This window comes from Pochonia chlamydosporia, chromosome 2 (assembly GCF_001653235.2).
Source record: "Pochonia chlamydosporia 170 chromosome 2, whole genome shotgun sequence".
In the NCBI taxonomy this organism is placed as follows: Eukaryota; Fungi; Ascomycota; class Sordariomycetes; order Hypocreales; family Clavicipitaceae; genus Pochonia; species Pochonia chlamydosporia.
The window spans coordinates 1,270,031-1,282,062 of NC_035791.1; the positions used below are offsets into that span (position 1 = coordinate 1,270,031).

Sequence of the window (12,032 nt, forward strand, 5' to 3'; positions counted from 1 at the left end):
GATCAGTCGGGTGCAGTAATAAGTATGAGAAAGCGTAACCTGACGTAGGTAGATGTATGATGGAACCCAACACGGGTTTTAAACTGCTCGGGCGCTTACGTAATATGTCAAGTAGGTTCAATGTTCTTATCCGGCTACCCTTGAGGCAGCAGCATCCCTCGTCGACATAATTTGTAATCATGTGGCAAACTGGTGGTCTGGGCATACCAGCCTCACTTCAATTTGCTTGAAGTGCATCGCTGGTCTATGGGGTCAGAACAGACCAGACCAAGAAACCTTGGTTTGACGATCCCTCAGACCGGTTAGACCAGCCACCCGAATCACTACATGTAGGGCAATCTATTCTTGGCAGTGAATCGTTTGACTTTTCCGACCAGTCTGACCATGGCCTCGAGAAATCCTCAGACTCGACCAACTCTTGGCGGTCTAGACTAGACTACTCCGATCCTTGTTCTGCTCCCAACTTAGGCACCAGGTTGATAAGTGATCAACCTTACTTCCACGATTCTTAGCCAGTCAATCCTCTATCATAGATAGTTTGTAGTATTAGAAGACCTTTCGACGACCACATCCGGCCCAGCGTCCGCGGTCCTTTCCCCCCAATGTGTAATATCCACATCGAACGAGCTTAAAACTACAACTTCGTTGCCAATAGCTGCTGTACTTGGCAGATAGCGGGCGAAGATGGCGCTGACGGCAGGGAGGCATGCACATATTAGACCAATGCCAATTTCAGCGTTGCTTCAAATTGTCAGGATAATCAGGCATGTATATTGTTGGCATTTACTCTCGGTTGACTGGGAGCAAGACGAAGAGCGTTACATACCCAGAAAAGACCACCTTGACCAAGAGAATAGTCCGGTTATCGGACCTGCCATCCGTGAGCATGAGCACCAGCCGGTACAAACTAAATGCCGTGGCAACACCACCCGTACAGAGCAAGCCAGCAACACGTAAACGCTTCCGGAGCGGCAGTCGTAGGGTGCATGTCAGCGTCAGGGGTAGTAGGAGGATGAAAGCGTCAGTGAGAACAGACATAACGGCGTCGGCCATGACAATTGTCCCCTGGTATATGCAAAAACCCTTCTCATTACGCCAGTAAGCAGAGATAGGCTTACAGCTGAATATCTTAAGAAGCATTGTTGAGAAGTAGAACGTTGCTATTACAGCAATGTAGATGTAGATACCGATGAGTGTTTTCTGGTAGATGGCGCCGAAGATGCGGATGATAATGCCAACAAGGGCGACTTTAAGGGCGAGAGCCATGAGTGGATAAACGAGGCAGTTAATAACAAAGAAGGCCTACAAATGCTCTGGTGTCAGATGCTATTATACGGCTACCTACTGCCAGTATTCAGGACCCAAACGTATGGGGTAAATGAGTTGTCACTCTACCTTCAGAAATTGCAGAAAGTCATCATTTGTGACTTCCCACTGGTTTCGGCCACCGCCAAATATACACACTGCGAAGAGTATTTAGACGTTATCAACACTACATATCTCGCAAGATTGGTAGAAACACTACTTACTAATGATTATCAGGATACAGTATCCTAGCATTAATCCCTAGAATATGATAAGAAAATACAAAGATCACAGCAGTAGCGGAGATCTCTCTTACGTATGCAGAATACGCGGCATCTGATCTCCCGTGTTAGTAATTAGGAACTAGATCATATAGAAACAAGGGTTATTCAAACATCCTAGGCCACCAACAGTCTTCCATATTATGAGACCCTCTTAAGATTTGTCTCCTGGCATAGAACCGTGCTGCAGCAAAAAGAGACACAATAGTAATATTCAGGGTTTGCGTGACGAAGCAACCCGTTCTTAACACGTCTTCCGGCCGCTCCATATTCGGCACCACGCCCGAAGGTGGCGCGAGAGCACCTGGATACGGCATTTGCGACTAAGCTGCTTCAGTTTTTGGGTTAGAGTCGTTGGCGTCGAGAGAGTTATATAGACTCTGAAATTGAAGAGAGCTAAACGCACTCGCGGAAAGGTCATATGGTGAAGAATCAACGAGTATCATTGCCGAACAAAGGTTTTGTGTGTAAATTAGGGATGAGAAAGACTTGGATTTATTTCAACTCTAACGGCCCGCAGCCCAGGACGCGAAGCTAATTTCGTATTATAGTTTAATACCTCTTAGCACTGGAGATTTCATGGGTGGGAGGGGGAAGTTTATAATGCAGCTGGGAATATATCGCATACGGAATGTAGCTTCCGGTAACGCCACTTTTTGCGTATTGTGTAACATCTAGGCGGTGTATTATTGCATTGTATAGGCTTGTGCAGTTTTGGGTTGGAGTAAATGGCGTTCCCACATCTTAGGATCTTGTAGGAGATTGGCCGTAACGGTTTCTCCCGGTGTCATTATTTCGTAATGTAGGTTTAGAGTACTGTACATTATATTTGCATGTATTATACTCTGCTGTTAAAATTCGGTAATTGCCATGTGAAATTTGCGTATTCTGTTCTTGGCCTGTAATGGTTCTTGTTGATGATACAAACGCGCGTATTTGCCGGTGGCCTCTAAAGTTAGCACTTATTATGCTGTTCTGGAAATTCTCTCTGCTTAGTTAATTGTTTGATACGGCCTGCTCTTCTCCTGCATTGAGACATCATTTGTCTCCCTCTTGGCTCTAAGGCCAAACTTGATTCTGGTGTCTGCCGCCCAGTTTTAATTGCCGGAGAAGCAAGAGCCTCTGATTCGGGTGATATCTCGGTCATGCGGTGAAAAAAGCTGCTTTCACCTTTGCTAGCTCTTAGTCCCAATAGAGCTTATTTGCTTCACATGTCTTGTGGCTGTTGTGGCATGCTGCACATTTCCTAGGGCGTTGTTTTTTGTCATTTGTGATGTGGAGTAGCCGCATCCTATAGTTGCCCTATTATGGCTTTACAACTAAGTGAATTGTTGGGTTGGAGTAAGGGTGGCTTCTGCAGACATCTAAGCCCCATTGGCAACGATAATGAATAGAACTTTGGAAGAGAATTGCGAAGATCTTATGTAGGTCACATATATGTATTCAGATGGGAATGTAATGTAATGTAGTTTATTTACGCCCGGAGGGATTATCCCTAGAGGGCCAAAATGATGCACTATTCCGTCAATCTGCCCTGTAAGCTGTACACCCAAAGCCCGACAATAGTTTCTTACAACGTGGAATCGCCAACCTACCAGCACGTCATATCATCTACACCGACTTTTGTGGCTTTGGTCCCGGCTTTTCTAGCCTAACTACTGCGCAAAGCCCAGAGCACCTCGTTTCGGATGGCATTGGCTCCAGGAGCACCTATATTTTCAACCTAGCCAGTAGTAGTACAGCCTTTTTGCTTCTGTTCTATCTATGGCCCCTCTGACATACTAGTCGTAAACGGGCGAGTGATTGCGGGAGTGTTGTGAGGCCACTGTTTAGTCCTTCTGACCACCACCGCCACGCAAGTAATACTCGTAAACTTCGGATATAACATGTTGCAGAGACGACATTTTTGTGCACTAATTCACTAGTACCGATGCCTATGCATGGCTATAGTCCAGAATATTTGTGGCTCCCAGGAATCCAAGCCGCATTCAAATTTAGCCCCTGAAAACAAGACTGAGATTTACTTACTATACTAATTTTTATGTGGCCTTCTGCCGTCACATTTTCGTCGGCCATAAATACTAAGTTATACATGGCAGTAATACCACTGGGCAACCCTGAGCCAATGTTGCTAACTTTTGGGTTCACAAATTTACTGCACTTAATAAAGCGTGAAGATAACTGGGGATTCACACGTTGTGGCAGGAACCTTGGGTAAATCTGCAGCCATATATATAGTTAGCTTACGTGTCACATCTATCACACAAAGCATGGCATAGCCAGTGGCCACTTTTTAGGTGTATTGGACCCCTACACACCGTGTGACATGGCACATTAAATGTGGTCTCTGGCTACGCCATTTTTGGTGTGACATTATACCAGCAGACTGGTCTGCCATCCATCTTTGATCTCGACTGCATATACTCTTCAGTGGCGATTACGACTGTTGTGGGGGCACAGGGCCCCTCGGAGCCAGTTTGCCAGCGTTAGCCGCTGTGGCGTCGATTAGTACAATGGCTTAAAAATTAAGAGATGCATAGGGAGTTAACGCGGGGTGCATAGTGAGCCGCTCAACATAGTGTCCCGCGCACCCCAGACCACCTCCTTGTGAAGATTATACTGTACCAAAAAAACAACCACATTAAAAATTAATCAATCTTTGCAGCTATCCTCTTTATTAGATGTTTCCACATTAACCTGACAAGTCCGCGCATTGTGACCAAATTTGCCGCACAAACCACATCGCTAACCCTTCGTCTCATCCCAAGGCTTTCTACCTCTTGTCTAGCGATCTTCTTGCTGTAACTTTGCTGGTGTTAGTATCGTTGTCATCGTCGGTCAAATTTAAGGGCCTTTGTATCGTGTGGAACTCCATAAGGTGCTGTATTGCAGCCGTGTTGACTCTGCCGCAAACAGCTGACTGATGTACCGCTTCTTAGTATGGCAATCGGCGCAAAGGAAGTACTTGTTATTACTATGCTTAAGCTTGGCCCCATGTGAATAAATCCACGACACCTTTACTCGTTTGCCCACGCTACTCTTGTCCCGTATGCGATACTGTATACCATTGAGAATCGTGCCATCGTGCCGCCAAAGCACACCCCAATTAATTGGGAACGACAGAGAGTGCGGTGGGCTGGTAGATCGATGGAGTCGTTTATTTAATGCATCTGGTGTGTTCTCGATCGATGATAGCGGCTCGTTGAGATATGCCTCGAAGAAGAAGACGCCGCAGGTAAGCTTCCAGTCCTTAATGCCTGAGTTGAGCCCCAGAACGCGTGAAGCGACATAATGACGTGTTGATTCAACGCGTCGTTGATACGGGGTGGATATTTGACACATCCCCATGCTTTTTATATTCTCACGTATCTTTTTGTTCTAATGTCTCTAATCTAGTGAGAATAGCTTTTATGGACTGCGTTATGGCCTTCTCCATGCAGATTAATCACTTTGTCCGGGGCGAAACTTCTACAGACGGCTGCGATCAACTTGGATAGAATGTACCTTGATACCAGGCTTCCGCTACATAGAGCAGAACCAGCTCCGTGTATGCTTTAACGGCTCTTTTGTATGGCTTCAGGGGGTGAGACGTGCTTGCGAGCCTCATAAGGTGGAGAGCAACACCTTGGGCTTAAGCTATCCACTTCTCAATTGTGACGGTCTGCTGAACTGTTGTGCCACAGGGCAAAAGGATAGGCTAATAATCGCAATTGTATCAACTATTACAATTTGCAGCACAAACGCGGTGCGCGACCCCGAGAAGCGTGATTGGCCACAGAAAATTGATAGCCAATGAGACGAGGGCCTTCACATTTGAGTACGTCTCGCTTGACTTCGGTGCGGAGAAGCCTACCAGAACATCGATTTCCGTAGAGAAACTGATGTGCTGTTGCCATTTCAGAATTAGACCTTGTAGCTCTATTTAGCTCCAAGTACTACAAGATTGGGCTACCGTCGTATAACATGTCTCGGCCACTTCTACCACGACCTACGGGAGAACCTTCTCGACTCCAGCCACCGAAACCACTTGAGGCAGCTCGCAAAGCTGTGACCGCCGCGTGTGAGCATTGTAGGAAGGCCAAACAAAAGGTACGCACTTTTTCAATTCAAAAGGGTGCCACGAACTATTATACTTACATTAGCTAGTGTAGCGGTGAGCGGCCGAGATGCTATGCATGTGTTAGAAGAGGAGGTGATTGCGTCTATCGCATGCGTATCACGAAAACTAGAGCTCGAACTATAGAGCAAGAATACGAGGGACTTAAAAACGAGCATATCCGTCTTCAAGAAACTCACGCGGACCTGGAAAAACTCGTACAAGCCATGCGGGCCCAAGACGACGGACAAGCTAATACCATCTTTCGAAAGATACGAGAAGGCGCCAGCACGGAATCTATTTTACGACTGATTAGTACCGGAGATGCCCTAGTTGAATTGCGTCTACCCACTGATACGAAATATCGTTTTGATTTCCCTTATAAAAAGGAGATGCCATCAACCATAAAATTATCCAATAGCCCTTATCTTCGTTCGCTTATGCACGGCGCAATCTACGCCACTAGTGACGCAACAAGCAACCGAGCAACAGTGGATTCACAGCTGTGGGATCAATATAAACCGCAATACCTCAAGCCTTATCAGGCTGCAAGGATCGTGGACCCTAGGTTTGAGTCGGTGATGCCATCAAATTGGACACACGTTTCTAGTGACAATGAGCTGATGAGAAGACTGCTACATGCCTATTTTCTGTTCGAATACCCTTGGTATTCTTTCTTCCACAAAGACCATTTTCTTGATGATATGGTGTCTGGGTCAAGACAACACTGTTCTTCCCTCTTGGTCAACGTTATTCTGACTCTAGCATGTGTAAGTGTCCATACATCCTCAAACTCAATACTTGCTAATAAAGGATTCCTTTTCTATGATAGGGCTGTAGTCAGTTCGTTGATCGGTCAGAGTACTGGAAGCCGCAGAGCCTGGGATACAAATTCTTTGCCGAAGCCAAGAGACTTTGGGAATTGGAGCAAAACCAAGGAAGTCGCCTGACAACTATACAGAGCGCAGCTCTGATGAATATTGTGTATAACATGCAGTCTATGGATAAACTAGGCATGACATACACGGTACAGGCTATAGCCATGGCGCAAGACTTAGGTATCTTCAACGCTCCTGACCCATCATTCTCCAAGAGAAAGCAGGTTTCGTATGGCTTTACGGCTTGGAGCCTGTTTAACTGGACCAGGTAGTTTGTTTTAACGCCAGAGGACCGCTCATTCTAGGTAACTAACTATCCGCAATTTAGTTTACAACAATACCATTTCATGATGTCACCGATAATTAGGGAGGCTCCTCGAACCTCGTTGCCTGACATCGAGTTGGAACCTTCATGGTATGGAGACTTTGATTTACTTTACCCAACTAGCCAAGGATACTGCCCTACGAATTTTGGTCACTTATTTAAAGCCAAGAGCCACCTCGCGGTTATACTAAAACACATTGCAACAAGACTGTGGGACACTGAAGAGCGCGAACGACAACTCACTTCAGTCAGTATTCGGGAGATATCAGCTGAATTAGACCTGTGGGTCAAGGCTCTGCCTACATGCCTCTCACCTATGGAGATCGTCTTTCCAGCTCAAATCAAACTACAGTAATGGCATTCCCTTTTTAAATACGTATTTCAAGATGCAACCTAACTATGCGGCAGTCTACTTTTCCACAATGTCGTAATTAACCTTCATGAGCTAGTGACTGGTAAATCCTCTTGCTTGGTAACCGAATCCGACTGGAATATGGCTCGCTTAGCTCTAGAAACGTCGAGAACGAATTTTGAGGCTCTGATGCGCTTGTATTATCTTCGTCATGGATACGAAACTTCGGACACGTATTTAACGCATACGCTAGCTGTCATGGCATTTATGTCACTTGGCCAGCTCAGTTCGGCTGTAGCCTCAACCGATTCGGTGTCATTAAATGATATTGAAGATCTACGAAGCACGGTCTACTTGGCCGCAAAGGGGTTAGTAGACCAAGGCAAGAATTACTATATCCCCTATACACTGTTCGAGGTAATCAAACGCCAGTTAAGTCCAGATGACGTCAATAAACTGCTCGGCTTTCTTGACGTTCGGGAAAGCGGCTATGGTTCTAGCCGGTTACGTACGGAACACATTCAGGCGCAGTACCCAGTCAACATTCTAGACATGGCCGACCATCCTGATAAGAAACGTTTGGGTAACATGATCCGAGAATTCGCCGATATGGCTTTAGAGGTACAGTCTCCTGGAGCAACCAGCAATCCAGCCGAGGTTTAGCAGTTTAATACAAGGAGATTTCACAGTATCCAAAACTTCAGGGATGGTAATCGAGTCACATGCAGAGGGATAGATACATTTGGGATCTGCACATATTGTATAGGTGGCCAATTTGCTCCAATAGTTCTGACGTGGTAGATTAATGTGCTTAAGCTACCACTGTTTGGCCCCTAGTGTTTGACATAGGTACTATAAACGGTGGGAATACACTGACATTTGTAGTTTTCAATGTATACAATGCCATGTGTTTTCGGTAATTAGATCGTATTGCCATGGTCTTATTGCCATACTCAGCCAGTACAGAAGGCATTATGCATAGAGTAAGGATCGCAAACAGGCAGCTTATAGGCTGTTATTTATATCCCAAGATGGCGGTAGTCGTTGATGACCCAAAACGTGGCTCTTGATTTGATCTTAAGAATCTGTATAAAGAGAGGGCCGCAGAAGTGGTCGTCTGCTGTCTTAAGAACTCGTTTTATATTGAAGACGGAGGTGTAAAAAGCTGGTAAGCCGCCCTTCTCCAAGTTTATCAACTCTTCCTCCTACATAAATCATTCCTTTGCACACTAAGTCTATCCAACTGGATCCAAATCACCTGAATCTTTCCGATATTTGCTTCTAATCACCAGAGGAGCCCCAGAAAACGCCAAACATGTCGCAAAGTCCTGATCAAGCAAACACTCACTCACAGAGCTCTAAGCAGCTATAGCTATAATAACACGTCACCCTAACACCTTTAGTCTTATTATACTTACCGTAAGAAAAGCTTTATATGTATTTATACGTACGTCTTTAGTGCTAGAAAACTGTAATAAGCAAAGAGGGGGTCTAAAGTTATCTTCTAACTATACTCTTAGGTATCTAGCGTTATCTAGTTATTGCTGAAAAGATAAAAATAAGATTAAAGAAGACTTCTTTGTGTTTCTAGATATGCATATATGCGTGGTAGAGCTATATAAACTTTACTTTACCTATTTAAACTAGATAAAACTAGTAAAACCTTTTACTACCTAATTGGGAATCTGCTAAGCAATATATTTAAGGTATATACTACAAAGCGGTTTCTAGGGTTTACTATGCTAACACGCTTTACATAAATATTTTGCAGTTAGGGTGTTAAAATTTAGCTCTGTCTGCCTTTCAGTAATAGAGGGGAAACTAAGCTATTGCTTCCCTATATTAACGTGGATACCTTTTGTTATGCTTAGTCTTTTAAGGCGCATAAAGAGCATTTTATTCTTCTACTAAACACTAAGAGTGCATCTAAGCTCTAGAAATATGCCTATAATCTAGTATCTATACCTATTTAAGGCATAGGTAATTATATTTATAGCCTAGAGTGGCAAGACGTTAATAGTTTTAACAGGTACTCTCTCGTTAATCCCACGATACCCTTATGGTAAAGTTAAATTTTAAGCATAGACTGAGGTCTAGCTAACTAAGCTTAACATCTAATACGTTAGGCAAGTATATTAGGACTATGGCTAGCCGCATGCTTTCTAGCGAGAGAAGGTTTTTTTGCGTGTATGTGTGAGCTATTGGTATCTATAAATAAGAAAGGCAAATGGCCGTATTGGCGGGAGACAAATAATAGTGGCGACCTAACCTCTTTGATATGTGCATAAAGTTAAACAATAGCACGATGTATTCCGTTTAGAGGGCAGTATCCACAGTTTTGTTCCCCCTTCACATGTCCTCCGTTTATCCGGTCGTGGTCATAAGTCAAAAGTTCATCCAGACCGGCCGGTGGTGCGCTACTCGTCCTACCGTTGCCCAAGATTCTATTTCGTCTTGGCCTTGTTCCCTCAAATGCAGGTCGACTCGCAAGATGGCGGGGACGGACTCCAGTGTGCTATGTTTCCTAAAATCTGACGAGGACCGTCTTCGGAGTTCGGGAGCATTGGACGGCGGTGGGTGGTCCGCTCAAGGGCTAACTTGGGGGCCGAGGCAGGCAAATCGCTGCATGCCGGCACCAGGCACCAGGACGAAGACCAATAGTGGTGCCAGTTCATCGGGTGAGAACGTGAGTTCAGCCGTGCTCCAACAAAAGCCGTTGAGTAGAATGGATTGTAACCCTGTGCAGATTTCTTGGCGGGTGTGGTCTCGTGAGAGTTCCATCAGTTCTAGATAGAGCATGCAGAAATTTTCACATCAGTACGCCTCACCAATTTTGGCTTATTTCCATTCTTACACTCCCTGACTGCCAAAGAGCGAAGTACTATTAGCGGCATGAGAACGCGGTAGCCCTGAGCTTATGTGCCGCCATTTCGGAGTATTAGCTACGCGGCTCGTTTACATAAAGGTACCCCAGCCGTCATTAAACAAATTACAGAACAATATTTTCCAGCCAATTTAGACGTTTTCTAACGACGAAATGTTACTTAACCCAGTTAACTTAGCCACTCTTGTCGTGCCCCTTGTTTCGGCAGGCATTATCAGACGATCTGGCGATTTGCATAGCCGCGTGGGAAACAAGCCTGGCTTTGATATGATGATAAAACCACTCCCGAATGCAGCTATTGGATAGACAATGATGATTCAGAGAGCTTTAAAGACATCCCAGATCTGTATAACATTGCATTGGATGATTTTGTACGATGGGTAAGTTATTTGATTCAGCAAGATCCTCGCGCTTGTTCTCTTTCCCCCTTTTCTTTCTTTCTTTCTTTCTTTCTTTCGGCGTTGCATTTTCCGCGTGCCATATCAAACTATACGCTAACAACTCAGAACCCATCTATTACCACTAACTATGGGAATTATTTGCTTAATCGTTCCTATTGTGTTAAGACTGCAGAGGAACCTATTATGACGTCTACTATAACTTAAACACCGACTTCTACTTCCACCTTAGTAACAACTACTACCACCACAAGCACATCGACCAAACCTTCTAATAGTAAGGAACCATGAAGCAATGTCCAGAGATAATTTGCGTCATTTTTACCAAAGTCCCCCATCATAGGCATATCTACCCCATCCCCTACACAGTCGGTCATGGTCGACAACTGCAATAAGTTTTACTTTGTGAGGCCCAGTGACAGCTGCGCTGGAGTTGCTGTTGCAAACGAAATATCCCTCACACGACTCGTAACTTGGAACCCAAAGGCTGGTCAGGATGGCATCGGACTATGGACTAATACTTACGCCTGTGTTTCGGTCATTGCCGTGAACCCTACGCCAGCTGTTCCCGGCAATGGAATCGCTACACCCACTCCCACACAGCCTGGCATGATCAGGGACTGTAACAAATTCTATAAGATTATCAAGGGAGATACTTGGGACAGCATTACCAGCAAAACCGGCATTCCACTCGACGACTTTGCCAGGCTCAACACTGAAATTGGCGGCAGAGCATGCATTTGTGTTAGCACTATTGGTTATAAGCCTCAGCCGCCCACCCTGCCTCCTGGATCCTTCAATTAACTAAGTGGAGTTTGTATAACGAATCTAAAGAATTTGAAAGGAAGTTGAACCCGCCGATAGTCGCCAGTCTGACACGTACGTAAGCAAAAGTTTCGATAAGCTCAGCGAATTTGCCTGACTCAGTGCTGTGATTTGCCACAAGGGTAAACGGAATAAGTTCACTCACTCATAAGTGAATTCTCTCCGTTATTCTGCCCCAGTAAAGTTTTGGACTAGTTTCTTTGTGGACACAACGGACTCGTTCATCGGCCAATGTCCAGCGTATCAATAGGACGATCCTGATGAGGGGGCTTACATCACGTCAGCATCGAATTTGATCTCGGCTCGTCGGCTTCTATGCTGTCCAAGATGTCTCAAACATAATAAAGGGAGGAGCACATTCTCAAGTTTTCTCATTTGACCAAAACTAGTTATCTTGATCAATGCGCCAATTGTGCTGCCGCCATGACCACTCAGTTCCAAATAAGAGAAGCTAGCCTTGAAGATCTTGAAGATGTAACAAGGATAAATCTTCTTGCCTTTGATGCGATTCCTCTCTGGAACTTAATGTTTCGAAATGTAAATGCCACGGATATGCGTGAATTTATGTGGCGCTTTCACGAGTTTAGACTTAGTCAGGGGTGTTACAAGATCTTTGTCATTATCGACGTTGAGACTGAGTACGTTCTCATAGGCGGGATCTCATCTTTCTACTCGCTGATGTTATCCA

The 12,032-nt window shown here is 44.9% G+C and overlaps 3 protein-coding genes across 3 annotated transcripts; 2 read left to right on the top strand and 1 right to left on the bottom strand.

Annotated features, from left to right (window-relative positions):
• Positions 1-527: 527 nt before the first annotated feature.
• On the bottom strand, positions 528-1,266 carry VFPPC_13289 (hypothetical protein; the record flags this gene model as incomplete). Its single annotated transcript, XM_018291066.1, has 2 exons — positions 528-741; positions 827-1,266. The coding sequence occupies 2 exons, from the start codon at positions 1,264-1,266 to the stop codon at positions 528-530; spliced, it is 654 nt and encodes a 217-aa protein (XP_018146515.1).
• Positions 1,267-5,549: 4,283 nt separating this feature from the next.
• VFPPC_02520 (nitrate assimilation regulatory protein nirA) lies at positions 5,550-7,900 on the top strand (the record flags this gene model as incomplete). The annotated part of the gene is made up of 5 exons (XM_018282158.1): positions 5,550-5,675; positions 5,733-6,452; positions 6,515-6,828; positions 6,889-7,236; positions 7,294-7,900. The coding sequence occupies 5 exons, from the start codon at positions 5,550-5,552 to the stop codon at positions 7,898-7,900; spliced, it is 2,115 nt and encodes a 704-aa protein (XP_018146516.1).
• Positions 7,901-10,894: 2,994 nt separating this feature from the next.
• On the top strand, positions 10,895-11,323 carry VFPPC_02521 (lysM domain-containing protein; the record flags this gene model as incomplete). The annotated part of the gene is made up of 1 exon (XM_018282159.1): positions 10,895-11,323. The coding sequence occupies one exon, from the start codon at positions 10,895-10,897 to the stop codon at positions 11,321-11,323; it is 429 nt and encodes a 142-aa protein (XP_018146517.1).
• Between the last annotated feature and the right edge of the window lie 709 nt (positions 11,324-12,032).